At 50.9% G+C, this 27,994-nt stretch overlaps 11 protein-coding genes across 11 annotated transcripts; 5 read left to right on the top strand and 6 right to left on the bottom strand.

Annotated features, from left to right (window-relative positions):
* Window positions 1–10: 10 nt before the first annotated feature.
* ASPGLDRAFT_69861 (esterase-like activity of phytase family protein) lies at window positions 11–3,599 on the bottom strand (the record flags this gene model as incomplete). The annotated part of the gene is made up of 6 exons (XM_022549405.1): window positions 11–99; window positions 167–1,350; window positions 1,409–1,628; window positions 2,282–2,499; window positions 2,560–3,199; window positions 3,260–3,599. 6 exons carry the CDS (start codon window positions 3,597–3,599, stop codon window positions 11–13), a joined length of 2,691 nt encoding a protein of 896 aa, XP_022396421.1.
* Window positions 3,600–3,719: 120 nt separating this feature from the next.
* Window positions 3,720–4,661, bottom strand: ASPGLDRAFT_934715 (uncharacterized protein). Its single transcript, XM_022550539.1, has 2 exons — window positions 4,639–4,661; window positions 3,720–4,586 (listed from the first exon to the last, which is right to left on the bottom strand). Exon 2 carries the CDS (start codon window positions 4,417–4,419, stop codon window positions 3,841–3,843), a length of 579 nt encoding a protein of 192 aa, XP_022396420.1. The 5' UTR covers window positions 4,420–4,586; window positions 4,639–4,661; the 3' UTR covers window positions 3,720–3,840.
* Window positions 4,662–4,904: 243 nt separating this feature from the next.
* ASPGLDRAFT_61524 (coatomer subunit alpha) lies at window positions 4,905–9,400 on the top strand. The gene is made up of 7 exons (XM_022548476.1): window positions 4,905–5,109; window positions 5,177–5,226; window positions 5,298–5,617; window positions 5,683–6,018; window positions 6,078–7,044; window positions 7,103–8,786; window positions 8,840–9,400. Exons 1-7 carry the CDS (start codon window positions 5,080–5,082, stop codon window positions 9,092–9,094), a joined length of 3,642 nt encoding a protein of 1,213 aa, XP_022396419.1. The 5' UTR covers window positions 4,905–5,079; the 3' UTR covers window positions 9,095–9,400.
* On the bottom strand, window positions 9,386–10,441 carry ASPGLDRAFT_85570 (flavin-linked sulfhydryl oxidase; the record flags this gene model as incomplete). The annotated part of the gene is made up of 3 exons (XM_022550337.1): window positions 10,109–10,441; window positions 9,505–10,032; window positions 9,386–9,413 (listed from the first exon to the last, which is right to left on the bottom strand). Exons 1-3 carry the CDS (start codon window positions 10,186–10,188, stop codon window positions 9,386–9,388), a joined length of 636 nt encoding a protein of 211 aa, XP_022396418.1. The 5' UTR covers window positions 10,189–10,441.
* A 158-nt stretch (window positions 10,442–10,599) lies between these two features.
* ASPGLDRAFT_52246 (putative transcriptional regulator) lies at window positions 10,600–12,440 on the top strand. Its single transcript, XM_022547711.1, has 4 exons — window positions 10,600–11,031; window positions 11,115–12,207; window positions 12,261–12,338; window positions 12,384–12,440. Exons 1-2 carry the CDS (start codon window positions 10,774–10,776, stop codon window positions 12,006–12,008), a joined length of 1,152 nt encoding a protein of 383 aa, XP_022396417.1. The 5' UTR covers window positions 10,600–10,773; the 3' UTR covers window positions 12,009–12,207; window positions 12,261–12,338; window positions 12,384–12,440.
* A 377-nt stretch (window positions 12,441–12,817) lies between these two features.
* On the top strand, window positions 12,818–15,430 carry ASPGLDRAFT_136256 (putative AP-1 adaptor complex subunit beta; the record flags this gene model as incomplete). The annotated part of the gene is made up of 7 exons (XM_022541445.1): window positions 12,818–12,894; window positions 12,953–12,973; window positions 13,036–13,167; window positions 13,237–13,874; window positions 13,927–14,495; window positions 14,548–14,909; window positions 14,962–15,430. 7 exons carry the CDS (start codon window positions 12,818–12,820, stop codon window positions 15,428–15,430), a joined length of 2,268 nt encoding a protein of 755 aa, XP_022396416.1.
* An 828-nt stretch (window positions 15,431–16,258) lies between these two features.
* ASPGLDRAFT_77383 (NAD(P)-dependent alcohol dehydrogenase) lies at window positions 16,259–17,712 on the top strand. The gene is made up of 4 exons (XM_022549892.1): window positions 16,259–16,630; window positions 16,677–16,779; window positions 16,810–17,300; window positions 17,365–17,712. Exons 1-4 carry the CDS (start codon window positions 16,454–16,456, stop codon window positions 17,656–17,658), a joined length of 1,065 nt encoding a protein of 354 aa, XP_022396415.1. The 5' UTR covers window positions 16,259–16,453; the 3' UTR covers window positions 17,659–17,712.
* A 909-nt stretch (window positions 17,713–18,621) lies between these two features.
* ASPGLDRAFT_158328 (uncharacterized protein) lies at window positions 18,622–20,953 on the bottom strand. The gene is made up of 5 exons (XM_022542410.1): window positions 20,682–20,953; window positions 19,910–20,622; window positions 19,540–19,862; window positions 19,016–19,461; window positions 18,622–18,953 (listed from the first exon to the last, which is right to left on the bottom strand). The coding sequence occupies exons 1-5, from the start codon at window positions 20,944–20,946 to the stop codon at window positions 18,841–18,843; spliced, it is 1,860 nt and encodes a 619-aa protein (XP_022396414.1). The 5' UTR covers window positions 20,947–20,953; the 3' UTR covers window positions 18,622–18,840.
* Window positions 20,954–22,145: 1,192 nt separating this feature from the next.
* Window positions 22,146–23,643, bottom strand: ASPGLDRAFT_52240 (uncharacterized protein). Its single transcript, XM_022547710.1, has 2 exons — window positions 22,730–23,643; window positions 22,146–22,651 (listed from the first exon to the last, which is right to left on the bottom strand). The coding sequence occupies exons 1-2, from the start codon at window positions 23,489–23,491 to the stop codon at window positions 22,520–22,522; spliced, it is 894 nt and encodes a 297-aa protein (XP_022396413.1). The 5' UTR covers window positions 23,492–23,643; the 3' UTR covers window positions 22,146–22,519.
* A 1,631-nt stretch (window positions 23,644–25,274) lies between these two features.
* On the top strand, window positions 25,275–26,942 carry ASPGLDRAFT_136298 (threonine synthase THR4; the record flags this gene model as incomplete). Its single annotated transcript, XM_022541446.1, has 2 exons — window positions 25,275–25,328; window positions 25,392–26,942. 2 exons carry the CDS (start codon window positions 25,275–25,277, stop codon window positions 26,940–26,942), a joined length of 1,605 nt encoding a protein of 534 aa, XP_022396412.1.
* Window positions 26,943–27,514: 572 nt separating this feature from the next.
* Window positions 27,515–27,967, bottom strand: ASPGLDRAFT_39570 (uncharacterized protein; the record flags this gene model as incomplete). Its single annotated transcript, XM_022545100.1, has 1 exon — window positions 27,515–27,967. A coding segment is annotated over one exon (453 nt), but the record flags the coding sequence as incomplete, so codon positions are not given.
* Window positions 27,968–27,994: the final 27 nt, after the last annotated feature.

Genomic DNA, 27,994 nt, shown 5'->3' with positions numbered 1-27,994 from the left:
AATGCTCAGTTCAAAAAGAAATCTTGAAGACAAGAACCTGGTTATCCAAATTGTATCCCGACTCATCGGCATAGTCGAATCTCCCAAAGTTCATATGCCCTAGAACCAACAAGTTAGCAACTCCACCCCAACCAGCCGTCATAAGACATAAAGAAAAGGGACTCACCATCCTGAGTCATAAAATCATTATCACTGAAGCTGAACAGAAGATACTCCTTCTTCTCGCCCCCAGACGAACTCGACTCCGGGTCCACAGGAACAAGTGCCAAACTCTCCCACTTCTCGTTCAGAAGCCCCGGACCCGTCTTCCCACCATTGTGCAGTCCGAATCTCGCCAACTCAGAGTTGACATTGTAGTCCACAAACTCACAGTACTCTACCGGCGTGATATCGGAGCTCAAGACACCTTTGCTAGATGCGATGGATCCGCTCGCGGAATCGTATTTCGAGCCCTTAAGATCTGTAGCGTTCGAAATGGAAAAGACATCCGCATGCCTGTAGACAGAACGCGTGTTTTCCTGCCCATTGCCAAAATCTGAGTCCCGGGCTAGGACTAGGAAATCGCCTGACGGGAGGATATGAATCTCAGACTGACTCGCGACGCAGTAGGCCTTCTTGTCGTCCGCGGACTTGGTGTAGTCCCTGTATTTCGGGAGCAACGCCGCATATTCATGTTTGTACACAGGTGTATCCGGAGAAGAAATATCATACTCGAGAATCCGCGCCGGTTGACGATGTCGTTTTTTCGGACCGCCCTCCGCGTCCAGCGCGGATTGAATCATCGTGTATAATGTCTTTCCGTCAGGGGAGATGGTGATAGCCTCAAGACCCTGGTTATTATCACGGCCTGTCTCTGTATCCTCTGGGATGGGGATTTTCTCCGGTGCGTAGATAGGCGCGGAGTCAGAGTTGAAGCTGATACTTCCGTTGCGCCGGGGCAGAAAGGCATCGGGTGGTTGAATGGCCAGGAGCATTTTCCCATTGCGGTCGAATTTGTACACATACGGCCCGTATTCATCGGAGATCCAGAATGTCCCGTCATGACCTAATGCTAGACCTTCGCTGTCGATTGAGATGCGCTTCCCGCCTGGTCCTGCGCCCCCGAAGCCATCGCCTTCGTATGTCGCGACGGGTAATGGGGGGAAACCTGGGTAGGAGGCGTGGCCGGTGATATCGGCGTCGAGGCCGGTGGTTGGTTCACCGTCTGGGCCGGTGAGGAGGATGGTGTCTAGGTATTTCAGGTGGAGATTTGGTTTTGAGGGGTTGGATGCTGAGGCGTGGGGGGCGAGGGTAAGTGAGATGCCTAGTTTGTGGATGCGGGATTGGAAGTTGAGAGTTCCGTTTGTGTTCCTGTCGTCATCAATCAATTTATTATATTATGTTTGTATTTCATGTGACAAGGACTTACCATCCACGATCTGGAAGAGTATAGACAATCCCCGCATACGAGCCATTGCCTGTCTTGCGCCAGGAAGACTGGTCAATTGCGGCAGAACTTCCATAGCCTCCTAGCGTGTCGCCGTATTTGTCTGTTGCGTTTGAGGGCACGAAACCGTATCCGGCTAGTTCATTGTATGTGTATGTCGTGCCTCCGCATGTTGTTTGATTCACGACATTCTTTGCAGCAGCTGTAGAAGCAGCTGTAGAAGCAGCTACCAGAGGTAGCGCAGATATCAACTGTGAGAGTTTCATGACTTTGTCGAGATTCTCATTGAAATTGGGAGAATGGGAAACAGTGAGAGTTTTAGATGTTCTGATCGATGAGCTGGTGAATATATATCAATCAGCTCCCCACGTGCAAATCAAAGTTAACTTTGTTAGTGTGGGATGATGGGCACGGGCTGAATTTCGCTTGCGTGAATGGTTGACTGTCTCAGATATTATTAAAGATATAAACAGTAAGCAATTGTTGTATTGTATTGCCTTTTCTGGAAGTGAATATTAGCATGGAATGCTGCGAAGTCTGACAATAGACCTCGGCTGAGAACAAAGTGCCCGATAAATTCATAAAGAACCAATTTTATTAAACAAGCAGTCAGATATTATTCCATACATGTATAGGAGTATATCGATACATTCGTTGCGTCCTATTGGTACACGAGCTTACCGGCGATTCTCCAGCGCAGAGTTAGGAATGGTCATCCCAAGTAGTCGGTACCTGGGGATAATTCTTCGCATCCAATCCCAGATCTTGGTACACAGTGGCATCGCCTATTGAAGTCAGTAAGTGATCATGCGTGTGAGATCACCGGTGTGAGATCACCGAGTTGGAGTAACTTACCCTGCAAAGCTTCAATTCGCTCTTCATTCTCATGCTCGAGTTTCTCCAGCTCCTCGCCCGGTTGTTCTTGGTTCTCTTTCTTGCCATCAGGCTCCGCAATGGCAGCCTTTCCAAGTTCGTCTTGGGCTTCACCGATCATGAGGATTTGCGCGTTGGGGTAGTTGATGAATACAGGTTCCAGTGGCACCCATCGGTAATCAGCGAATTTCTCGCGGATTCTGGTCATTGCGTCAGTCATCAACATGCACAGAAGACACTCAAGATGAAGGAAATCTTACTCCTCAGGATACTCAGGGCTCTTGGGAAGCTGCGCAGTAGCTGGGCCGGGGTATTTAGGGTTCTTGGCCTGCACGATCCAGCTACCGCGCCCGCAAAGACCGAAATCTTCTTGCACTGAGCCGAGTTCATCGGGGATGGTAATAATGTAGGCAAGGTGTGAGGCCCGCTTCGTCGAAGTGATGGCATATACTCCTTCAGCATATGGCCTGGCTTCTTCAACAGTGCGCTCGCCTCGTGTTGAGGTTTCGTATTTGCCTCCAGAGATGAAGCTTTCCTTCAACTCTTTCATAGACTGCCCGCCCTTCTCCACGAATGCCATATCCCGTTCTCTAGCTGATGTTGGGAACTTCTTCTTGGGAAGGACGATCAAGCGACAACTCGCGCCTGGCTCGAGCGAGCCTTGCTTCTCATCGATTGTCGCCCCTATCGGTGTTGGGCGTAAGACAATGAAGCTTCGGGCGATTTCTTTCATGCTGTGTGGTTCTTCAACATTGACGCGCGGGCGATAGAAGAAGTAAATGATGCCTTTTTCGAGTATGTTTGACGGCACGATGTCTTCTCTCTCTTGCGATTTCCTGACTCCGGCTTCAATACCATCGGATGGCTTCTCGTCTTCTTTAGCGGGCTTTTCATCAGCTTCTAAACGCGACAGGTTAGCTTCAGTGTTGCGTGCAAAACGCTGGATGATATGGACCCTACCTGCACCGGCCTTGCTTGGTTCTTCTTCATCCTTCTCCTCTTCCTTCTCCCCATTCTCCTCCTCCGTCGCCTTCCCCTCTTCCTTTATTTTGTTATCGTCATGCGATGGCTTAGGAGGCTCCTCTTCCTTCGCTTTCTGGTCTACTTCTTCTTTGCTCTCCTCCGGTTCCTTCTTCGGTTCCTGGCCGCCCTTCTTTCCCTTCTTTGGCTCCGGAGCTTTTTCGGTAGCTCCCTTGCGCTTGGTTCCAGCAGCTCCTTGACCCCTAGGCTCCGCAGTGCTTGTAATCGCTTCCTTGGCCTTCTGGGCGGCCTGGCGGGACGAAGTTCGCGTTGCAGCCATTATTGCGTGACGGGTGCGATTGCCGTGACAGATAGGTCAATTGAGTTGTATGATGTCCTCTGGATCCAGTATTCAAAGCCGTTTGACCTGAAATGGAACAGAAAACCGATGGACGTCGAAGGGCGATATGACTGTGTGACGTCATATATGCTTAGATAACGTCGAGACGTAATGTCACGTGACAGGATTGGCAGCGGCCAATCGGAGCGCAACATTCGCCGCCGATGTGTACTGCTCGAATTCAATCCATGTCCATTTCGTCGGGTGTAGCAGCTCCATTGCTCGTGGAACCACTGCTGTTTGCATCTGCAAACTGGGATTCCGAACTGGGGCTCATAGACAGCCCGTAGCTGTGGTGAGATAGAAACGCGGCATCAGCAGCATCCAAATTGGCTCTGAACTGCTTGCTCTGGCACTTTCTACGCCGTCTTTTCGGGCTCATATTGGTCGTCTCAGATTCCGAGTCGTCCGGCCGAAGGTCCGGGTCCAATGACGGCGATTGGTCAGGGTAACGATCCTGAGAGGACGTGCTGGCGGACTTTCTCTTCTGGCCTCTCGTGGGACTGGATCTCAATGAAGCACTAGTATCTGACTCGCACGCAAGTTCGTCCAGTGATTCCAACAGTTCTCTCTGCCATTGTGGAATTGGCTCCGTAGTTTCCCAGATTTGGTCCTCTGCTTCATCATCCGGTTCCTCAACCGCATAGGGCCTCACTACCAGCTCCTGGTAGGATGTAAAGGTATTGTTCTTCGGGAATGGCCAATATATTGATGGGCCATCTTGAACATGGTAATCGCCCGGATAACGTTCCTCGTTCATCTTATCTCATATATGCGGGGATCAAGCGAGGGTCTCTCAAGTAACAGGCTTTCTACAGCGTTGTATGCCATGAAGCCTATTGATGAAATGGTCAGCTTGAGATTAATGTTAGCAAGAATGAGGAAATGTAAGAGCAAAAGAGCAAAATCATGGTCGACACGCGGTTCCTGAAGAGTGGTTCATGTTATCATTCGCGATCCTTATGGAAGCGTCTCGAACCACTTGCGGAAAGAGGAAGGTCTGGCGTATGGCAGCCATAAGCTCCAGTGCCCTTTGGGACCTCTATCTCTGGAATTATCATATCTAGATAGACAGTCCAAAAAAAAACAAACAAATAGAACAGCAATAGAATGTAGTCTCTTGATGAAGAGCCTCCTGTAGAAGCGCGCTCACCGCCCAGGCCATCATTGGCCCGCGGGATTCGCTTATTGGCTCGACGCCAGAAAGTCCACGTTACCGCTGTCCAGGTCAACCTTCCCCTATAACGAACGCTCTCTGCCATTCATCTGCTTCCATTATTTATCTCGATTTGTCTCTCTTCGTGTGGAATTGCAGGTGGAATACGGCGGACAATTCTGCCCTATTTAATCTCTTTGATACCCCTCTGGAGTGTGCGGAGCTTGCTCTATATGGTGCGGCTCCGGCCTACGTTCGTTCAAGATGCAGTCCTCCCCAAACATGCTCACCAAGGCACGTCTCTCCTGTCATATGTCTGGCGCTTCGACTAGGGCATGGTTAACCGTTGTATGTCTTATAGTTTGAGTCGAAATCGTCCCGAGCAAAGGGAATTGCCTTTCATCCTAAACGGTCAGTTCGGAGATGATGATGTTGATGCGTCGCAACCCGCGAGCGCTGGGCTGACCTTGCATCGACAACAGACCGTGGATCCTCGTCTCCCTTCATTCTTCCACAATTCAGCTATGGGACTACCGCATGGGTACCCTGATCGACCGATTCGAAGAACACGATGGCCCCGTTCGCGGCATTAACTTCCACCCGACGCAGCCCCTCTTCGTCTCCGGAGGTGACGACTATAAGATCAAGGTGTGGAGTTACCAGACACGGAGATGTCTATTCACATTGAATGGACACTTGGATTACGTGCGGACAGTATTCTTCCACCATGAACTTCCCTGGATCGTGTCTGCCTCCGACGACCAGACAATCCGGATATGGAACTGGCAGAACAGGTCGTTGAGTAAGTTGGCCACCTGTCCAATTCCAAACAATTTGGAGGATCCTAACATAAGGGTCATTGTCTAGTCTGTACAATGACGGGTCACAACCATTATGTGATGTGCGCGCAGTTTCACCCTACGGAAGACTTGATTGCCTCCGCCTCGCTCGACCAGTCCGTTCGTATCTGGGACATTTCAGGATTGCGGAAGAAGCACTCGGCCCCGACCTCGATTTCACTCGAAGACCAAATAGCCCGGGCCAATAACAACCAGGCTGATATGTTCGGAAATACGGATGCGATTGTCAAGTTTGTTCTGGAGGGTCACGATCGAGGTGTTAACTGGGTGTCCTTCCACCCGACGCTACCTCTCATTGTTTCGGCTGGTGATGATCGTCTCATCAAGCTCTGGAGAATGAGTGGTAAGGCTGTCCCCATATTTTTATCTTCTCCATAGACGCCTGCTGACCTTGTCCAACAGAGACCAAAGCATGGGAGGTCGATACCTGCCGCGGACATTTCCAGAACGCATCGGCCTGTCTGTTCCACCCCCACCAGGACCTGATCCTCTCCGTTGGCGAAGACAAGACGATTCGAGTATGGGATTTGAACAAGAGGACATCGGTACAGTCGTTCAAGCGCGATATGGACAGATTCTGGGTGATCGCCGCCCACCCCGAGATTAACCTGTTCGCGGCTGGCCACGACACTGGTGTCATGGTCTTCAAGTTGGAAAGAGAGAGGCCCGCATCGACCGTGTACCAGAACCAGCTCTTCTACATCACCAAGGAGAAGAACGTTAAGTCATACGACTTTGCGAAGAACATCGAGTCCCCGCCCATGCTTTCGCTGCGGAAGCTTGGTTCCGCTTGGGTTCCCCCGCGGACAGTTTCCTACAACCCCGCTGAGCGAGCCATTCTCGTCACTTCGCCAACTGATAACGGGACTTACGAGTTGATTCACCTTCCAAGAGATGCCACTGGGGCCGTCGAGCCTACCGACGTGAAGCGTGGCCCTGGTTCGTCCGCCGTCTTTGTCGCACGCAATCGGTTCGCCGTCTTCAGTGCCGCCGCCCAGCAGGTTGATATCAAGGATCTCAGCAACGCTACTACAAAGAGCATCAAGCCCCCGCCCGGAACTACCGACATCTACTTTGGCGGCACCGGATGCTTGCTGTTCATCACCCCCACCTCTGTCGTCCTCTTCGACATCCAGGCCAAGAAGCAGTTGGCAGAGCTGGCCGTGAGCGGTGTTAAGTACGTCGTCTGGTCTAACGATGGTCTCTACGCAGCTCTCCTCAGCAAGCACAATGTCACCGTTGTCACCAAGACGCTGGAACAAGTGAGCAGCTTGCACGAGACCATCCGTATCAAGAGTGCCGCTTGGGACGACGCTGGCGTGCTCCTGTACTCTACCTTGAACCACATCAAGTATTCTCTCCTGAATGGGTATGTTACCAAATCTCTACCATTCCGGCCATAGGTAAAGACTGACAAAATTCTACAGCGATAACGGTATTATCCGTACCCTTGACCAGACCGTCTACCTTGTCAAGGTCAAGGGACGCAGCGTCTACAGCCTTGACCGTTACGCTAAGCCCAAGGTCCTGGAGATCGACCCCACCGAGTACCGTTTCAAGCTTGCCCTGGTCAAGAGGAACTACGACGAAATGCTCCAGATCATCAAGACCTCCAGCTTGGTTGGTCAAAGCATTATCTCCTATCTCCAGAAGAAGGGTTATCCGGAAATCGCCTTACAATTCGTTCAGGATCCCCAAACCCGCTTCGAACTTGCGCTTGAGTGTGGCAACCTTGAAGTCGCTGTGGAGATGGCCAAGGAGTTGGATCGTCCCAACCTGTGGAGTAGACTCGGTGTTGAGGCTCTGGCCCACGGCAACCACCAAACGGTGGAGATGACCTACCAGAAGCAGCGTCATTTCGACAAGCTTTCCTTCCTCTACCTGTCGACAGGTGACTCCGACAAGCTGGGCAGAATGGCCAAGATTGCTGAGCACCGTGGCGATTTCACATCACGCTTCCAGAATGCCATCTACCGCGGTGACGTTGAAGACAGGATCCAGATGTTCAAGGAAGTGGATCTGTATCCTCTTGCCTACCTCACTGCCAAGGCCAACGGCTTGACTGAGGAGGCTGAATCCATTCTTGAGGCCTGCGGTCTCACCGAAGATCAGATCTCCCTTCCGACCCTCGAAGAACCTATCCGTGTTGCACAGCCTGTCGTGTCCACCTTCAAATCGAATTGGCCTGTCAAGGCTGCAGCTCACTCTTCCTTTGAAAAGGCGCTTCTTGGTGAAGTTGGCTTGGCGGACGAGGAAGTCGAAGCCGGCGGGTTGCAGTCCGAGGAGGAAGAGGAAGAGGCTGGCCTCGCTCGCGAGACTCTTGATGATGAAGAAGAGGATGTCGACGGTTGGGATATGGGTGATGAGATTAACGTCGAGGAAGATGCTGACTTTGTCAATGTGGAGAGTGCGGAGACTGGTGCAGGCAGCTCCGAGGCTGACCTTTGGACTCGTAATTCCCCATTGGCTGCTGACCACGTCGCTGCCGGCTCTTTTGAGTCTGCCATGCAGCTTCTCAACCGCCAAGTGGGCGCTGTGAACTTTGCTCCTCTGAAGAGTCGATTCCTCGAGGTCTACAAGGCGTCCAAGACATATCTGCCTGCCACCGCCGGTCTCCCTCACTTAGTCAACTATGTGCGACGGACTACTGAAGAGACAGATATCCGGAATCTCCTCCCTGTCATCCCGCGGGACTTGGAGACTATTGCCAATGCGGACTTGCAGGAAGGATATGCGGCTATGAGGGCCAACAAGTTAGAGGATGGTGTCCAAATCTTCCGGGGAATTCTGCACGCTGTCTTGGTTAATGCCGTCTCTTCCGAAGCTGAGGTCGAGCAAGCGAAGAAAATCATTGAAACCGCCCGAGAGTACATTCTTGCGATGTCTATCGAGTTGGAACGTCGGTCCCTCGACATCGAATCTCCCGAGAACCTCAAGCGAAGCCTTGAGCTTTCCGCATACTTTACCATTCCTAAGCTGGAGGTTGCTCACCGACAGCTTGCACTTATGGCAGCAATGAAGTTTGCCTTTGCCAACAAGAACTATTCGTCCGCTCTCAGCTTTGCCAACCGTATGCTGGCCAACGGAGGCTCCTCTAAGCTTTTGGACCAGGTATGCTTCATTTACCATTGATATCATAACACTGTATTTTAACTAGTCAATAGGCCCGGAAGATCAAGCCCCAGTGCGAACGCAACCCCCAGGACAAGATCGACACTGAATTTGACCAGTTCGCCGAATTCGACATTTGCGCAGCCTCGCACAATCCTATCTACGGCGGCTCCCCGAGCGTGTCGGACCCCTTCACTGGTGCCAAGTATCATGAACAATACAAGGGCACCGTGTGTAGGATATCCGACATAACTGAGATCGGGGCACCGGCCAGCGGACTGCGGCTGTTCGTCCCCGGCCAGTACTGAAGATGATGAAATGTGACGGTTTTAGTGTCTTGCATTTTTCAGTTCCCTGACGTGTGGAGCGTCAAATGTGTTTAAACTTGTTTGTTGGGGCGGCGCCATGGGTAGACGTCCTTGTCCGTTTACTGCACGTTTTTCTTATCATATAATTTCTTAGCGACTTCAGCTATTTTCAGATCTTGTTATGTTTGTGGTTTGTATAAAATGGGAAGTAGTTTGTCCTGTTCAGTTCCAGTTGTAATGTACTTTACACATATATATCCTGAGTTTCAGTCAGTAAAAGAATAGAGATGTTTATATTCGTTTGCCATCCTTATCATGACTATAAAAATACAAGTTCTAGAGACTATCCATACGATATATCCAAGCCAGCCATATACTTACTCCCAATACCAACACTAACTCAATCACACCTCCCATCCTTCCACCCAGTCCTCCACCTCTCCTCCCAAAACCGACAATCAAACTCCTTCTTCCCCAACTTCCGATTCACCTCATTATGCGCCTCACACATCCACCACCCAAAATCCGCTCTCCCCCCCAATCGCGGCCGATTCCTCCCACTAGGCTCCGCCATCCAAGCCCGGAAGTCATCCGCGCATACCCAGCACGGGTAAAGCTTCGAGAAGACGTTCAGGAACGTGCGCATTTCGTCTTGTTTCTCGGGGTTGGCGCGTGTGGGGTAGGCGGCCGCGAGGGAGTGGAGGAGGGTCCAGGTTGAGCGGCCGAGGATTTCGACGTCCGGTGGGCATTGGTTGTCGGTGGCAGGGAATGGAGAGGAGGGGAGGGTACTGGTTGATGCGGCGGAGGAGATGGACTTGGGGAGGGGGAATGATGCTGAGGAGGTGGAGGATTGGGGTTTGTCTTTGGAGTCGGAATTGGATTGCGCTGCTTGTTTGGAAAGGGCGCGCCATGAGGCGGCGGAGGTGCAGGTGCGGCATCTGTAGATTGATGCGTTAGAAGATGTATTCTGTATTTTGGTTGTCTGCTTTTACGCTTGGAGTGTTGGATACGTACGGTTTGCCGTCCTTGTCTAGCACAACGCCCTTGGGCAGGTTGGCCTGCGAGGTCTCCTCGTCTCTCGTTGGTTCTGGCATTGTGTGTTGATGCTCTGCAGATAAAAAGACTTGAAGCAAGCGAAGTCCAAAGGAGCCGTAGGAGTCAGGTATATTTCTTTCTCCTTCTCTCGTTCCAAGCAGGCTTTGGATTTATAATGCGCCGGTGGGCAGCGGAGAAACTCGGAGGTGAACCGGACGGCGAGCAAAGGGATAAAGGCAGTAAACAATCAGATAGACCAGATTATCATGAATTGTGAAATCGTTATATTCATAAGAGATTTTATAGAATCGGTTTCTGGTGTCCTGAGCATGCAATTAAAGAAATCTCCGAATCACATCTACTTCGAAGATCTGCTGCTTTGTCAGCAATGATACCCGATATGGAAGTCCTGCTGCGATCTCGTCTTCCCTTCGCGATACTTTTTGCGACTGATACGGAGACAAAGGAATTGTGGCATTACGCATTGCAGTGAATATATTCGATTCGTTTGCTTATTTGCATTTATTAAAGCCTGTCCCTTTTGATTATCTCTCGCATACCCAGCGCGCGTGACCTACCTTCTTCCCCGTCGCGTCATACGAACTACTCCTCTCACGAACTAGACGACAGAACGAGATATCAATATGCCCCCGCGAAAAGCACTCCCAGAATCCGACTCCGACTCCGACCAACCCCTCACATCCTCCCGTCCCTCTGACAAGCAGATAGACAAAGCGCTACGCGATGTCGTCGCGGATACCTTCAAGTCAGGCAAGACGGATGAATTGACGGTCAAGCGGATGCGACTTGCGGCGGAGAAGGCTTTGGGGATTGAGAAGGGGTTCTTTAGAGGTGATGGTGTGTGGAAGACGAAGAGTGATCAGATTATCAAGGAAGAAGTGGTGAGTCCTTGTTCACGGAGATAATCTATGGATGGAGAAGTGTGCTATTGGTTCTACGGCTAACGCGAGTCGGGGTGGTATAGACAGCACTTGATCGAGATTCACAGGGACCGGAACCAGAAGAAAAGCAGGAAGCAAGAGTTAAGGAAGAATCTCCTGCACCAACACCTGCGAAGCCGAAAGCACAACAAAAGAAGAGCACCCCAGCCTCACGAAAACGTCAGAAAACAGCTACTCCACAGCCCGAAGATGACGGCGACGATGTCTCAGATTACAAGGAAGAGGAGGAAGAGGAAGAAGAGGAAGAAGAGGTGAAGAAGCCGGCAAAGAAGAGAAAGGCGACACCGCAGAAGGCTCAACCAATACCTACTCCCTCGAAGGACATCGTGGAAGATGATTCTGATTCCGAAGAGGAACAAGACTTTCAGCCCCCGAAAGACGAAGAGGAGAAGCAAGACGCCTCAGAAAGTGAAATGTCTATCGTGCTCGATGAGGAACCTGAGCCTAGTCAGAAACGACAAAAGAGCTCTGAAGCACCCAAGCGGAAGAAACCCACGACGACAAAGAAAAAGGCCGCACCCAAGACCGCACCCAAGGCAAAAGACGCGGATCAGGACCCCGACCAGGCAGAGATCAAACGCTTGCAAGGTTGGCTCATCAAGTGCGGTATTCGCAAGTTCTGGTCAAAGGAGCTGGCACCGTACGACACACCGAAGGCAAAGATGAAACACCTGAAGGAAATGTTGGCGGATGCGGGAATGAAGGGACGATACTCTCTAGAAAAGGCCAAACAGATCCACGAAGAGCGGGAACTCAAAGCGGATCTTGAGATGGTTCAAGAGGGCGCGAAGCAATGGGGCACAGGCAGCCTGGAGGCGGAGGAGGCAAGTGATAGCGGACCACGGCGACGGAGACTGAACCGAGGACGCCAAAGCCTTGCCTTTTTGGAAGACGAAGATGGCGAGGAAACCGATTAACAAGAAACGTGCATTCGTACCTGCAGTGCAGGGGTTGTATCGCCTGCCTGGAGCAGCTGTAATAATCCATATCAAGCAATTCAAAGCGTAAATGCCATGATTCTGTCCACCGTTATTTGCCCGATTTGGCTCCGCTCATTCGTTGTGCTGTCAGACTGAATACGGCAACGGAGGAGATGAAGAGGACCAGATTGTAGAACTGCGATCCAATGTTAGATCTTGAATACCTCCCAGTTCCTGGCCATCTCTTACAGCAGTCCGCGAATACTCGTTCTCCTCGGCCTCGGAGCGGGCCTCGACGAACAGTCGGCGTAGATTGGGCAGATTGGCCTGTTAGTCAGTAACTGCGATTGCAGCATTGTCTAAATAACTTACCATTGTATTGTTATTTAAATATTGTCTGTAAAATGTAAAGCAGCTGTCAGGGGCAGTTGGGGTTGAGGTAAAGTTGGGCTGCGTCTAATTTTAACTAGACAGAGCAGAGCCGCGTTTCCTCTCAGTGGACAACTTTATCTTAGACCCTTTTCCTCCCATTCCTCTTCCCCAGTTTCTACAACAACTTCCCACGAACGACACCTTTGCCGTTGATTTTATTCACGAATTAATCCCCGACACCATTCAAGGGGATATCTAATCAGTCCTTGTCCGATATCCCCGAGTCGCGCGCCAACGTGGTCCCTGAAGCTCCCTCGCCGCTCATTCCCCGCAGCCCGCGCAGACGACACCGTTACAGCATCCGGGCCTTGATTACTGCCTAATTCGCTACGAAAGTGCGGCGGAGTCGTCGCTGAAGTTTATAGGTGGTCACGATGGCGATGAACAGGATCCGGGGGGCTTTTGCCGTGCCCCGGAAAGGAGAGACGTTTGAATTGCGAGCTGGTCTTGTGTATGGAGTCTTGCGTGTCCCTGGTCTATGGGTAGAGTGATGCTGACGGGTGATACAGATCCCAGTATGCGTATGAACGGTATGCAGCTATAGGTTTCTTCGTTTGGGCTTGGAAATAACGGTGGCTGACCGAATTCGCAGGAAGGAAGCGATTCAGAAGACCATCATGGCCATGACGCTCGGGAAAGACGTTTCGGCCCTTTTCCCTGATGTCCTGAAGAACATTGCCACGAATGATCTCGAGCAGAAGAAACTTGTGTATTTGTACCTTATGTGAGTGTCTTTCTTCGAGGTCCCGTGCACGTTGGCCAGCTTGCTAATGTCTTTATCTGAACACCGTAGGAACTATGCCAAATCTCATCCGGACCTCTGTATCCTCGCCGTCAATACCTTCGTCCAAGACTCCGAAGACCCCAACCCACTTATCAGAGCCTTAGCGATTCGGACAATGGGATGCATTAGGGTGGACAAGATGGTCGACTACATGGAGGAACCGCTACGGAAGACGCTCCGAGACGAGTCGCCGTACGTGCGCAAGACCGCGGCCATTTGCGTGGCAAAGCTATTCGATCTTAATGCCTCGATGTGCCTGGAGAACGGCTTCCTCGAGATGCTGCAGGAAATGATCGGTGACCCTAACCCGATGGTGGTCGCAAACTCGGTTACAGCACTCTCGGAGATTTACCACGCTGCACCGGAGACCAAAGCCCTTCAGGTTACGTCGAACACGTTACGGAAGTTGCTGATGGCACTCAACGAGTGTACCGAATGGGGACGGGTCACTATTCTCACTACTTTGTCTGAATACAAGGCCGCTGAGGTGGCGGACTCGGAGCATATTTGTGAACGTGTTGCACCACAGTTCCAGCACGCTAACCCAAGTGTAGTGTTGGCTGCTGTTAAGGTGGTGTTCTTGCACATGAGGAATGTTAACCCCGAACTGTCTAAGAACTACCTAAAGAAGATGGCGCCTCCGCTGGGTATGTATTGATTCCAATCCATGGGATGCTGTTGTACTGACATTCGATTTAGTGACACTGGTGTCATCCGCACCCGAGGTGCAATATGTCGCCTTGAGAAACATTGACCTCCTGCTTCAGAAACAGCCCGATATTCTCCAGAAGGAACTTCGTGTTTTCTTCTGCAAATACAACGACCCTCCATACGTCAAGTTCCAAAAGCTCGAGACCATGGTTCGCATAGCCAATGACCGCAACGTCGACCAACTTCTGGCGGAACTCAGGGAGTACGCACTGGAAGTTGATATGGATTTCGTCCGGCGCGCCGTCAAGGCCATTGGCCAGGTTGCTATCAAGATCGAAAGTGCCAGCGAGAAATGCGTCAACACACTTTTGGATCTTATCAATACCAAGGTGAACTATGTTGTGCAGGAGGCTATTGTGGTTATTAAGGACATTTTCCGGAAATACCCTGGATACGAAGGCATCATCCCTACCCTCTGCAAATGCATCGACGAATTGGATGAACCAAACGCTCGAGCTGCGCTCATTTGGATTGTTGGTGAATACGCGGAGAAGATTAGCAATGCGGGTGATATCCTGGGTGGGTTTGTGGATGGATTCAACGAAGAATTCTCACAGGTTTGTCACCTGCATCTTCCAGAAACTATGTCAAAAGCTAATGTATTACCAGACCCAATTGCAAATCTTGACCTCGGTCGTCAAGCTCTTCCTGAAGCGGCCCGACAAGGCCCAAGGGCTTGTGCAACGGGTTCTCCAAGCCGCTACGGCAGAGAACGACAACCCCGATGTTCGCGATCGTGCGTATGTGTACTGGCGTCTCCTGTCCAATACTACCGACTCCGGCGCCCCCAAGAATATTGTCCTTTCTGAGAAGCCCCCGATCTCGACTACCGTTCACTCGCTACCTCCCACCCTTCTCGAACAACTCCTCAACGAACTTTCCACACTGGCATCTGTCTACCACAAGCCACCAGAGCAATTCGTCGGCCAAGGAAGATTCGGTGCTGATGCCGTCCAGCGGGCTGCTATTGAGTACGTTTTCGTTACCTTCATATTCGTCTATACAGTTACTGACATGTACCAGGGAACAAATCCAGAACGCACGCGAGAATCCCTTGGCAGCAGCAGCGGCTGCCGCTGCCGTCACAGGTACTACGCCCCCGCCCCAAGCACAAAACAACGTCGAAAACCTGCTCGACATCGACTTCGACGGCGGGGCACCCGCATCTGCACAGAAGGAGCCAGAGAACGGCTTGTCCGGCCTCGAAGGGTTATCCGGCACGCCCGTACGGGCCCAGTCGCCAGCCACCCCAGCCGCCGCGCCCAGCAACAACCTGGACGACCTCCTTGGAGTGTTCGGAGACGGTGGAGCTCCCGCACCATCGACAAGTGCGGGTCCATCAACTGCGGCGCCTAGTGGAGGTGCCGGTGCAGACTTGTTGAACGGACTCGATGGACTTGATATTGGTGGCAACTCTAAGACTTCGCCGCCACCGGCGACATCAGGGGGGCAGCAGAAGAAGACCAACGAGGATATCTTGTCGCTTTTTTAGGAGTAACATAAAAGCAAGGAGTGGCTTTTCTGGGGAGCGCGTTTGGCTGAAGTGAAATCGATGGGAGGCATACACGGACAGCGATCAATGCCGGCATTTGATAGAGGACTTGTTTCCTTTTTACTTTTGATTCCTATTATACTATTATCGCCTTTACCCTTATTATGTTTATTGATACTGAAGATATACACCGTTTACCAGAACCCTTGCGCCTTGCCTAGCTAGTGCTACCTTATTACCTCATTCTCTGTACATCCTTTAGCAATTTAGTTGATCACATAGAAACCATATTTTCAGTCCTTCCAGGTTCAATATTGATCAGTTTTTGACCGTTGAGGTACCGACTGTCGTCCCTCCAAGGTCCCCTGCCAAGGTCCTCGTATCTATTAATGGCAGCTTCTAGTGGCGTTCTGGAAGCTTAGATCCCTGCAGATGCTGTCATACGTGAGATTGAGATCTAATAACTTTCTTATGCTTATTTTGACATGGCATTTCTTGCATATCTTAGTTGGATGCGATATTATCTGCGCTTTATTTATTCAATGTGGGAATAACTCAGGCCATGCGCGCAACATAAAAAAAAAAAAAAATAATAATAATAAAAATAAATAAAAACCATATCATGCAACCTACGTCCACTATACTATACTCGTGTCTATACCCATTCCTTCTTCCCTTCTCTATAAAGCACTCACATGAATCATGAATTGGTAGGCAACCCCAACTCGGACTTAGGACTTAAGCTAATCTCCTCCAATTCTTTCGGGTTTCAAACAATGAAGCCCGCAACGACGGAGGGTAAAATTGTATCAATCGACGCTCAACGGCCGGCACCAGTGAGTATGAGAAGAGAAAGGGGGTCCCGATATCCGAATTCGCGGTGTGCCGGTGCCGGTGCTGCGACTATAAATTTAATGGCCATGTCCCGGTCCGAAGGCCGTTGAAGCTTAGCATTTTCCCTCTTGTTTTGTTTTGCGGTTTCTCATTGTGACCATTGGTGATGGGTAGCAATTGACAGCAATCATGGCGCAGATAGACTACAAGTTCGAAGGATGGATGGGTCTTAACAAGGACTCTGTCGACGGGAAGATGGTCTGGCGGGAATTTGAGCCCAAGCCGTGGGAGGAGACCGATGTTGATATCAAGGTTGAGTGCTGTGGTATCTGCGGTACGGACCTGCACACTTTGCGGTCTGAATGGGTGAGTCTTTTTCTTTCTTTATTTGAAAGGTATGCTAATTGCATAGGAACCCACCATGTACCCCTGCTGCGTCGGCCACGAAATCATCGGCATCGCCGCACGCGTAGGCTCCTCAGTCACCAACGGCATCAAAGTAGGCGACCACGTCGGTGTCGGCGCGTAGAGTGAATCCTGCCTAGGCCGTCTAGGCGACTTCCCCGACTGCGCCATGGGCCTGGAGCAGTACTGCACCCACAAGTTCGTCGGCACCTACAACTGCACCTACAACTGCACCTACATCAACGGCGGTAAATCCTACGGCGGCTATGCGCTGTACAACCGTGTGCCTGCGCACTTTGCCATCAAGATCCCTGACAGCATTCCGCCTTCTCATGCGGCACCCATGATGTGCGGTGGTGTGACTGTGTACAGCCCGTTGAAGCATAGTGGTTGTGGACCGGGTAAGAGGGTTGGTATTATTGGTGTTGGGGGGTTGGGACACTTTGGGTTGCTTTTTGCGAAGGCGATGGGGGCAGAGCAGGTTGTTGCTATTTCGAGGAAGGCTGATAAGGCGGGTGATTCGTTAAAGATGGGGGCGGATGTTTATATTGGGACTGATGATGAGCCGGATTGGGCGACTAAGTATGCTCGCTCGCTGGACTTGATTGTTTGCACTGTTTCTTCTTCGAAGGTAAGCAACCCCCCTTTTTTTTTCTCTCTCTCCCAATGAATCTAGAAGAATGCTAACAAGTCAGATGCCCATGAACGACTACATCGACCTCCTCCGAACCCACGGCAGCCTGGTCCAGGTCGGCCTTCCCGACGACGGCGTGCTGAACGCCCCCATCCCCAGACTCATACGTCGTCTGAACGTTGGTGCTTCTTTCATCGGTAGCCCCGGTGAGATTAGGGAGATGCTGGAGCTCGTCGCTGAGAAGAACGTTAAGCCCTGGATTGAGGAGATCCCGATGAAGGACGCTAACCGGGGTGTGTTGGATATGGAGGCTGGTAAGGCTCGTTACCGTTATGTGCTGGTTAATGAGCAGTAAGGGCCATCCTGTCTGCTGTACTGAACTATAAAGTTGTAAATAGTCGTGATAGAGGCCAAATATGTATAGATGTTCCTATACGAACTTGATTTTCTAGGACCACTGGGACCTTCCCGTTCTGGATGCCGCCACTATTATGAGGGTGCTCAGAGGCTTGCTCAGTGAGCACTCAGGGCCTGCTCATGGCCCACTCAGTGCTCAGTTACTCACCCCTCTTTATTTTGCGCGGATAGTTTGACCGTAGCGCCATATTCACCATCCCAAATACCCACACCATTCCTGGTGTCCATATTGAATGACGCAAGCCAAAAACTGATGGGTTTTGAGCCTCACTTGATCTGGGAATATCCATGCCCTCCCTCCTACTCCAGTAGTGATGCACAGGGCAGCTCGGCCAGTAAGTCTAGCACAGCTGACATTTCATCCCCCAATTCTCTTTTGAGTTCTCTCCGTACGACCCCTGATCTTAAACTCATTGATCCCAGAATCCTTGATCCTCCCTGGCCTGGAACGGTGGCCCACCTTCCATCAACGGGGCATGTGATGCATCCGACCCAGCTGCTTGCGTTGACAAATCTTGACAAGACAATCATATACAAAGAAGGGACTGATGATCCGACCATCAGCCACCTTGATGCTCTCCATTTGGACGACCATTGAACCAAGCAAGAAGGACCCAGGGTCACTGCAGATACAACATTCATGAACACCTCTGGCTCCTGACAATGTCCATTTGAGCAGTCCCAATGTTGGTCCAAGGGATAGACTATCTGATTGTCCCCTCACAGGCCATGGGCAGAAATTCCTTATTCACCAACAGTCTCTGTGAAACCCCAACCACCTCCGAGGGGCCTGTGACTAGAAGCTCAAGCCATTACCCCCATGTAGGACAGGCAAATATCCTGCTTGACTCCCTTCTGTCTACTAATATCTGTCCTATGTTCTACTGCGTCTTTCCAATTGCCCTTGACATAGCATTGCTCATTCAGAAAAAGAAATAAAAGGCAGAACATACACTGCACTTGTCTGCTCTGCTGGGTATCAATACATGTAGCCTGATGAATAAATCCTTAAATCATATCTTCTAACCAGTGTGTCATCATGAAGGCACCGCACTCCCAAGCCAGTGATAGTTCTCCAAACATAGATGTTGCATCCCAGCTCCAGAAGTCAATGAATAGATCATCTGTTTGCTAGTCCAAATTCCGCCAAGTGTTGGTTCTTGCAATCCAGGACCAGAACGCGTGAATACTCCCCCAGGAAAACGACCCTCCACAAGTTGGGCTGGTTTGGGTCTGAAGATGATTATTAGCTTAGTGGTTGATAACTGACTGAGCAACGGGGCCGGGTTCCTTACATGTTGTTCTGGGTTTGGAATGACGACAATCAAGGATTATCCACTCGCGCAGACTATGTGCTTGGATCCAGGGGTGATATATTCCATGCTTTTGAAACCTGGCGCAGTGATCTTCTATTTGGTCCCCGTCGCGCAGAAGCTCAAAGCCCCAGCCTGGGCTGACTATGTAGAAATCAATGCGTCCACTACCTTTTTCTGTCCACTCGCTGGATATAGCAATACGCGACCGGGTTGCCTGCCAGAATGCCTGGTAAAAGACATCCTGGAAAACGGCCTCAGGTGGGCGAACTCGCCCTGAGGGCCCAAATCGCTGGCTTTTGGCGGCGTCATAAAGAGATTGCTTGCAAAAGTGTCGAAGAATGGCAAGGCAAAGCTCGCTGATGGTTGGGTAGTCATCATACGGGAACGGTCCGACCTGCGTGCAGGCATAGTAGAACTCAATGAATCTATGTTTGCATCAACGGCAAATTGTGAGCTAAGAGTCCCAGCTTCAAAGGACAGAAGGGTCTGCTGCCGCTACCTACCGAGCATGCAGGAGAGATGGGAGTATGCAGAGAATCTCTCCATTCTCAAGAGCTTCAGTATGGATAAAACCATGCCGAAATGCACGCACCATCACATCATTTTTGGGATCGAACCTTGCGTAGCCATTATGTAGCAACCCCAATATCACACTGACTATACCAGCATGAATTTCACCGCCCATCATTGCTCGCGTGGGTAGACTTCTCCCGGCAACAGTCTTTATTAGATAACCAAAAAACTCATTGTTGTCATTGAAGTGTGTCCACACATCATCTAGGCCAAGTGACTGAGCATTTGCACGCTTAAAATAATTTCGATAGACCTATGAAAGTAAGAAGCTATCAGGGTGAAGTAGATAATGGCACGTACAGTCTCAAGAAATTCTAGCACAGACCGGACCATTCCAGGATGGCCATTGGTCATGCTATAGATATGATTCTTCAAATTGTCCTCGATTTTAAACTCAAGATTTCGATTCTTTGAGAACCTGAAAACGACATCATGAAATTCGGCAAAGTTGTAAAAAAGGGAAATCTGCGGTGCTCCTGGGCACATGGACGGCACTAGAGAAACTCGGAGCTCTGCTCGTAAGATAGGGGGTGTATTGCCAGAAGTTTGATAATCCGGTGAACCTGTGGATGGGCTGCCGTAGGAAGAGAATAGACAAATTGATGGGCCATGAGAAAGACCCATCCGGTCTTTTATGACAGAGAACCAAAGATGGGATTCCCCATAGGTGGTTTGCGCTTCATCAATAATAAAGACAAGGTCGTTGTTTTTCTTGGTCAACAGATCCCTTGCTCCCACATTCATAAACCCTGTTCTGTGGCTTTCGTCAGCAAGGATTTCAGTTGGATGACGGCGGCCAGTAGCCGGCGGCCAGCCTAGACCCATGAACACTACTCGGTGATTTGTCTCCAATCGATCTTGTAGCAATCGAGCCAGTCGCGTCTTCCCGGTGGCGGGAGTGCCCTGGACGTGGACTATTGCATAATGTTCTAGCATCTGCGCCAATGTATCAACAGTGTCTGGTCGTGGGGATATCTCAGCGGGTATGGACTCAGCAGGCAGGGAATCATTCCCTGTCAGTTCATTCAGATTAGGATATTATATGAACAGTAGAGGAAGGATAATAGAATACCTTGATGGTGGATTTGCTCTTTTTTATAGCTTGAGTGATATGACAGCGGATGGTAACACTCGCAACAAGATGTTTGCCAATCTATTGCAGACGTTGATATGACACAAGATCCCTCTGTGCAGGAGCATTTTTGAAGCGTTCCTGAAAGGCCTCGAAATCCGCAAGGGCCAACTGTTATTTTGGTCATTTTGTCTTCGTTTAAGCATGGGGGTGGTTTTGGTGACGTTGTGAACAGGTTGTTCAAACCTCCCAGCCACGAGGCCATGGTGGACGATATGGATGAGTAGGGCAAAGAACCGGAAGGAGCATAGAAAAGCAAAGAGAAAGTGGAAGGAGCAGGCACCTCCAACTACAGATCACATGATTATTGATTGCGTCAGTTCATGACTCGACTAGTTAGTTAACTAAATCTGACAGCTGAAGCTCTTGCCATCATGGCTGCCCTTTCAGCCTCAGCACCACGCTCACCATCCCCCAAACCAATAGCCAATCCATCTGTGCAAGCCCTTGAGATGCCAACAACATCAGCTTCCTGGAAAGAATCAATATCAATCAAGCTGGTTAGGACCTCGGAAGACAACCATCAGGGTACCATCAGAGAGAGCATCCTGCATGGGGGTAATGTTAGAACTTGTGTAGCACGGAGGCCGCAGCCCGGCCTCCGCAGTGCGGACTTATGCATTATTTATCCATGTACATAAATAGCAGGTCATGTGACCGCCGCGAGAATACTTCGCGGCGCTGGTGGTCGGGCTTTAGCACACCAGCGATTAGTCTCTTCAATACTACGCATACAGTCCGCAGTGCGCTCATCACGCTGTCTCAATCCCTCCTTTCTCACAGGTAATAACATTGGTCACACCAAGGCCAGAAGTAGCAAGGACAACACTGGGCTTTCCTGAAGCCCAGGCATAACCCTCAGCCGTGTAACTTACTAACTGGTGCCCTGTACATGTTTGGGAAGGACAAAATTGAAATGCTTGGAATTGTAGATTGCATTGAACATGAGAAGAATAGCACCTCCTGGGTAGAGTGTCACGAACAGCCCCGCGACCCCGCCCCGAACCCGCCCCGCTGATTTTTGGGGGCCCCATTGGGGCGAGCTGGTTTGGGGCAGGTTGCCCCCAAAGCCCCACCCCACCCCGTTTAAAAGGCCTTACGGGAAGGCATGGCTCACCCCGCCCCGAGTGACACTCTACTCCTGGGTAACTGTCATCGGGCATTAAGACAGCTGATCCTGTTTATGAGAGCTAGGAGCACGCTCCCCAGATATAGAGTAATCTCTAGAAAGAATTGAATCTTCATGGGAGCTTAGATTACCCCACTATCTCTGGTGCCATCGCTTTTCAGAGGGGGTCAAGGGGGTGATGGTTAAAAGCGTTATGGAAATGCACACAGGTAGAACTAGCATGGTGCATTTTATTGAGGCTACTTTGCTTAGGCTATCCGCCCCTCTGCTCAGCCCCTGCTCAGTGATCAGCTCAGGGCGTGCTCAGATCTGCTCAGTGAGCCAAAAACAGCGAGGGGTGGGCACTAAAATGGAAAGGGGGAGTGTTCAAGGTGTCCTAGAAAATCAAGTACGTGTGAAGAGAAATCAATGTTCCTGCACATAAGTGCCTGCCATGGCGTTGGGAGTCACCATTCATCATCACTATCCAGAGGCATTTCCTCCAACTCCTCCAAATTCCCCCATCCCGAATCCAATGCATCCAGTTGGCTCTCATACAGTGCCCTTTCTGCAGCCACTGGGTTATGGGACTCCAATGTGCCTCCCTCCATGTCAGGAGCTTTGTTATCTGACGAAGCATTTGGCCTTTGGTACTCAGCCATGTCAGGCATTAAGCTGAAGGTATGGACCTGGTGTCTTTCAAAATGTCCTGGTTATGAAGACTGTCCGCGACAGGGTAGCACTTGCTACAGAGGTCATAGTCGGGACAGGCGCTGCAGGTATATAATTTCCCAACGATGCACTAATGCGTGAGATGGCAAACAGAGATTAGCAACGATGGATTGGTGATTTTGCGGAAAAGAAGTACTAGACAACATACATTTAGGCAAAGATTGCATATCCCGTGGTGCGTCGTGTATTTTCGTATATGCTTAGATATAGGTTCTGAGAACGACTGGGATTCGGGATCCAAGTGCTCTCGGAGAAGAGAAATGATCTTGTTTCCGGCATCGCACCGCTGGGCTAGGTCCAACGGCGTCAGTATCTCTTCGCCTCGATGAAATTCCGTCGTAGGGCTCGCCCCATGTTGCAATAATATGCGGACAGTTTTGACATGGTCCTTGCGCTCAGAACGCATCGGATAACAAATTCCACTTTCAAGAGGACAGACAGCCCAGCAAAGCGGCGTCCATCCATCGATTTCGGCCCGTGCCACGGCCCGGCTCCGATTGGGCTGTGATTGCCATCGAGACAAGATATAATCGACAGTGCGGGAATTGCCAAACTGGGCTGCCCAGTGGAGACAATTCTTCGCGTGATTGTCAGTTGCCATCATATCACCCCGGTATGGGAGAAAGATAGTCTGGAAATTGGCAATCCCACTTGCAGCGGCAAAATGAATGGGTAGTATTCCTGAAATGGGATCTGCAAAGTTGGGGAATCCGCCTCTGTCGATAAAGAAGTTGATGGTTCCTGGATTCGCGCCGTAACAGGCGGTCGCCAGAGCATTGTAGAATGTCGACGGGACTGTCATCCGAACATTAGCCCCCGATAGGACGAGCGTTCGAACCACCTCATCGACTACATCGTCACGCTTGACCTTGTTTGACAGTAACGCGGAAATCAACGGGGTCGGGTACATATTACACGAAGAGATGAGGTTAGGGTCACCACCGCGATCTAACAGAGCCGTCACACTGCCCAGTTGCTTTCGATGAGCAGCCAAATGGAGGGGAGCCCCAAAAGAAGCCGACCAGTGATTTATTTCAATCTCAGATTGGGCGAGTAATCAATCACGGAGTCCTGGCATCTCATATGCAATGGCATTATAGAGCACCGTTTCCCCACGGTTGTCTAGGAGGTTGATATCAGCGCCAGCGTTCACTAACATGGTCGAGGCAATGTTTGCGAGATTTGTCGCGAGTAAAAGAGGGGTAAGATTTTCCGAGTTCCTCTGGTTCAGATTTAGCCGTTTTGCAAATCCAAGGAGAAGTCGCATAACATGGGGAGGTTTGTAGACAGCTAAATGGAGCGGTCCGCTGCCGATGCCCGTGATAGTGTCGGCCACATTTGCACCGCCGTCAATCAGGGCTCGTAAGATGCTATCGTCGCGTTCACAGGCAACTGCAACATAGATGGGAGTTCATCCATGGTCATCACGGCTGTGTAGGTCAGCTCTGATCAGGTCTTGAATGACTTCTGCGCTGCCCTGCATGGCAGCAATGAAGATTGGTGACCGGCCTTGCTAGCCGGGGATGTTAGGATCAGCGCCGGTATTGAGAAGCAGACGTAGAATATATGAGTGATCGATTGCAGCGGTCAGTGGTGATTCAAGCTCGCGGTCAACCGAATTCAGTACAGGGTTATAGTGGAGGAGCTCCTTAAAAATGTCAATATTTCCCGCCCTAATCACATAGTACATAGCACTTCGGTTATATTTATCCAGAGTGTTGACATCAGCGCCATGTTCGAGAATCCATTGTACCAGACGCAACTGACCCTTTTCACACACCTGCATAAGTGCCGTTTTACCATCACTCGCTCGGGGGTTATTGATCCTAATATGCCGGCAATGGTGGAATAAAACATCGCAGAGAGCCAGAATTCCATCAACATTATCCCGTGGGTCCATGAGTTGAAAGAGTAGCGGTGGAGAGATGATTGGTCTCGGAGTATAACGGGGAGTCAAAGAGCATTCTTCGCAAACATCCGCTGGCACATGCGGGCCATTTTCCGTGGCATTTCTTGTTAAATGGAGATCAGATATGATGCGACGTTGGAGCTGCTGTAAATCATGAACTCAATCGAGCGGATTGAAGTGTGTCTAATCTGCCCGGGTCCTCCATGTTCGTGGATGAACAAACAATAGGCAGGCAATCTAAGCGCCGGTTTGCTACAAGCAGGGATCACAGTTCCGTAAACATGGCGCATGACTGGCTCCTTCTGGAGCATATGAGATGCATCTTGTCCACGTAATCCACCGAATTGATCTGTACAAACAATATCATAATGGCATCCGTGTCCACGGTGCTGGCAGTGGCTGATGTACAAAGCATTTTCGGTAGTCGGATGGCAAATTTGGCTTATATCCAGACTCTGCAGTAGTATGAATTGTAAAAAGGTCATATTAGAGAATGCATTTGTATCGGTAGTTGTAGACGAAGAGAACCAACGGTTCCTGCACGTGATCCGATCCCCCGCTGTCGGAGGGGCTAAGCCCGATACGGCAAGGGACTTTTCCTTGCGGCGAGAAATGAATCAACTTCTTTCTTCTCCTCTCTTCACTGGATATATTAGAGAGAAAAAGACCACCAGACCAGACCGGAAACAAACCGGAGCAACGACACGACTTGCTTCCACATCGCAAACGCTGAATAACAGAGATTGAGCCGAGTTAGAATTCCTTGTCCACCCCACTACTCGCCATGTCGCATACCCTCTCGCAGAAATATCTTAGCACACGGGGTGCTTCATCTGGTGTATGTTGCCATTCTCTATCTATAGGCTCTTAACATGCAATGCTAACAGGTGTCTGAATGTAGCTCTCCTTCGAAGATGTCGTTCTCAAAGGATTGGCCTCGGACGGTGGCCTCTTCATCCCCGAGCACATCCCTGCCCTCCCTGCCAACTGGGAGTCAGAATGGCGGAATCTGAGTTTTGAAGAACTTGCCTTCCAGATAATGTCTCTCTACATCTCGGAGTCGGAAATCCCTGCGAACGACCTCAAAGACATCATCAACCGCTCGTACTCGACCTTCCGCCACCCTGAACGGACTCCCTTGGTCGAATTGGACAGCAAGAAGAACCTCCACCTGCTTGAACTATTTCAAGGGCCTACCTCCAGTTTTAAGGATGTAGCCCTTCAGACACTCGGAAACCTGTTTGAATACTTCTTGGTGCGGAAGAACCAGGGCAAGGAGGGCAAAGAGAGACACCACTTGACTGTTATTGGTGCTACCAGTGGAGATACAGGGTCTGCGGCCATCTACGGTCTTCGGGGGAAGAAGGATGTGTCTATTTTCATCCTGTTCCCCGATGGACGGGTTTCGCCTATCCAGGAGGCTCAGATGACCACTGTCCTGGATGCCAATGTGCACAACCTCACTGTTCAGGGCTCGTTCGATGACTGCCAGGACATTGTTAAGGCCTTGTTTGCGGACCCTGAGCTCAACTCCACCCACAACCTGGCTGCCGTCAACTCCATCAACTGGGCTCGTATCCTGGCCCAGATGACCTACTACTTCTACTCCTACTTCTCATTGACCAAGACCCCCGGTTACAACAAGGACTCGAAGATGCGCTTTGTTGTTCCATCTGGCAACTTTGGTGACATCATGGCCGGATGGTTCGCCAAGCGCATGGGTCTCCCTGCTGAGAGACTGGTGATTGCCACCAACGAAAACGACATCCTGGACCGTTTCTTCCGCAGCGGCGGCCACTACACCAAGGACGCAGGATCCGGCGTCAAGGAAACCCACAGCCCTGCCATGGACATCCTCGTCAGCAGCAACTTCGAGCGTCTCCTCTGGTTCCTTGCCTTCGAAACCGACTCCGCAACCTCCGAGGACGAGCGCCGCAAGAACGCCTGCCAGAGCGTCAGCAACTGGCTCAACCAGCTCAAGTCCCAGGGCGGCTTCAGTGTCCCCACCGCTGTCCTCGAAGGCGCCAAGGCCGACTTCGAAAGCGAGCGCGTCAGCAACGATGAAACCATCGCCCAGATCCGCTCTACCTACACCTCCTCCTTCCCCACCAACGCCACCCCCGGCAGTGCCAAGAGCTCCAAGACCGGTGGCTACATCCTGGACCCTCACTCCGCCGTTGGTGTCGCAGCGTCCCTTCGCTCCGGCGAGCGCAACCCGGCTATTAGCCACATCTCGCTTTCCACCGCCCACCCAGCCAAGTTTGTCAGCTCCGTTGACCTTGCACTGCGTGACCAGGATGGCTACAACTTTGAGGAGGTGCTTCCGGAGGAGCTTGTTGGCATTGAGCAGCGGGAGAGCAGGTCTACCCCTGTTCCTGCTGGTTCTGGATGGCAGGGCGTGCGGGAGCTTGTGAAGGCGGAGGTTGACCAGGAGTTGCAGGGATTGCGGTAGTTTATCTCCTTTTTATTATGTTTAGACGATTTAGGATCTTGTGTATGAAATCTTTTATATATCCCACATCTCGTTTACTTAACGAGCAAAAGCATAAGATGTGATGAGATAAATGCATTATAGAATGAACCAGCTTGTGCCACACCAGCATCTTACACTAATATTTAAGGCATAGCACCTTGCACATGCGCGGTTCCCGAGCATGATGAGCATCCGCTCATCATAGTGGACTTTTTGGCCCGACGGTAGAACTTCTGAGCTCGGGCAGTTGCTCTTTCATGTACCTTGCAAGTTATACTGATATTCAATACTTCAAGTCACCATGACTTTGATAGACTCCTTTCGGATGCGATGCGATATAATCATAACTCCATTCATTTTTATTACTCAAAACTCTAAAAACAATCCAGTTGAGCCCCGGTATTAAACATTAGGTTAATTCTAAGAGAAAGGAATCAAATCAAATCAAACAATCCTTTTCGTATACTCTCGCAACACAACACCTTCGACAATCTTTGTGGTAGTAGGGCTTCCCAAGCCCCACAAAATACTTCTCAAAGGACATCAATAGCTTAGAAGAAAGCCATAAGTCCAACAAGACCAACCAGGACACCAACAGCAGGCTGAGTCTTACCAGCAGCGCCGGTGAAAGCAGGGCTCTCGGGAGAGACACCGCTGGGCTGCTCGGACTCGGAACCACCGCCGTTACCGCCGGGGGAAACGGGGGACTCGCCGGAGGGCTCAGAGCTGGAGGGCTCGGGCTGAGAAGGCTTGCCGGAGTGGCCTGGAGTGGAGGGGGAGCTTCCAGAGGGGATCGCGCCGCCAGAGGGGGAGCTACCAGAGGGGGCCGCGCCGCCAGACGGAGAGCTACCAGAGGGAGAGCTTCCAGAGGGGGGGCTGCCAGAGGGGGAGCTACCAGAGGGAATCGCGCCGCCAGAGGGGATTGCACCGCCAGAGGGAGAACTTCCAGAGGGGGAGCTGCCAGAGGGGACCGCGCCGCCAGACGGAGAGCTGCCGGAGGGGGAGCTGCCAGAGGGGACCGCGCCGCCAGA

Source organism: Aspergillus glaucus (genome assembly GCF_001890805.1).
Source record: "Aspergillus glaucus CBS 516.65 unplaced genomic scaffold ASPGLscaffold_28, whole genome shotgun sequence".
NCBI classification, from domain to species: Eukaryota; Fungi; Ascomycota; class Eurotiomycetes; order Eurotiales; family Aspergillaceae; genus Aspergillus; species Aspergillus glaucus.
The sequence above is the reverse complement of the archived record's forward strand: the minus strand, read 5'-3'. Positions and strand labels throughout refer to the sequence as shown.

Excerpts from the sequence above, each read along its gene's own strand:
- ASPGLDRAFT_934715 (XM_022550539.1), bottom strand. The coding sequence starts at position 4,419 with ATGAACGAGGAACGTTATCCGGGCGATTACCATGTTCAAGATGGCCCA.
- ASPGLDRAFT_61524 (XM_022548476.1), top strand. The coding sequence starts at position 5,080 with ATGCAGTCCTCCCCAAACATGCTCACCAAG. Across the intron at positions 7,045-7,102 it reads AAGTATTCTCTCCTGAATGG|CGATAACGGTATTATCCGTA; the intron begins GTATGTTACCAA and ends AAAATTCTACAG. Across the intron at positions 8,787-8,839 it reads CCTCTAAGCTTTTGGACCAG|GCCCGGAAGATCAAGCCCCA; the intron begins GTATGCTTCATT and ends ACTAGTCAATAG.
- ASPGLDRAFT_52246 (XM_022547711.1), top strand. The coding sequence starts at position 10,774 with ATGCCCCCGCGAAAAGCACTCCCAGAATCCGACTCCGACTCCGACCAA. Across the intron at positions 11,032-11,114 it reads AGATTATCAAGGAAGAAGTG|ACAGCACTTGATCGAGATTC; the intron begins GTGAGTCCTTGT and ends GGGGTGGTATAG.
- ASPGLDRAFT_77383 (XM_022549892.1), top strand. The coding sequence starts at position 16,454 with ATGGCGCAGATAGACTACAAGTTCGAAGGATGGATGGGTCTTAACAAG. Across the intron at positions 16,780-16,809 it reads CAAAGTAGGCGACCACGTCG|GCCGTCTAGGCGACTTCCCC; the intron begins GTGTCGGCGCGT and ends AATCCTGCCTAG. Across the intron at positions 17,301-17,364 it reads GCACTGTTTCTTCTTCGAAG|ATGCCCATGAACGACTACAT; the intron begins GTAAGCAACCCC and ends CTAACAAGTCAG.
- ASPGLDRAFT_158328 (XM_022542410.1), bottom strand. The coding sequence starts at position 20,946 with ATGGCCTCGTGGCTGGGAGGTTTGAACAACCTGTTCACAACGTCACCA. Across the intron at positions 19,462-19,539 it reads CCATCTCTCCTGCATGCTCG|ATTCATTGAGTTCTACTATG; the intron begins GTAGGTAGCGGC and ends ATGCAAACATAG. Across the intron at positions 18,954-19,015 it reads TTCCAAACCCAGAACAACAT|ACCCAAACCAGCCCAACTTG; the intron begins GTAAGGAACCCG and ends AATCATCTTCAG.
- ASPGLDRAFT_52240 (XM_022547710.1), bottom strand. The coding sequence starts at position 23,491 with ATGTACCCGACCCCGTTGATTTCCGCGTTACTGTCAAACAAGGTCAAG. Across the intron at positions 22,652-22,729 it reads TATGCAATCTTTGCCTAAAT|TGCATCGTTGGGAAATTATA; the intron begins GTATGTTGTCTA and ends CTCACGCATTAG.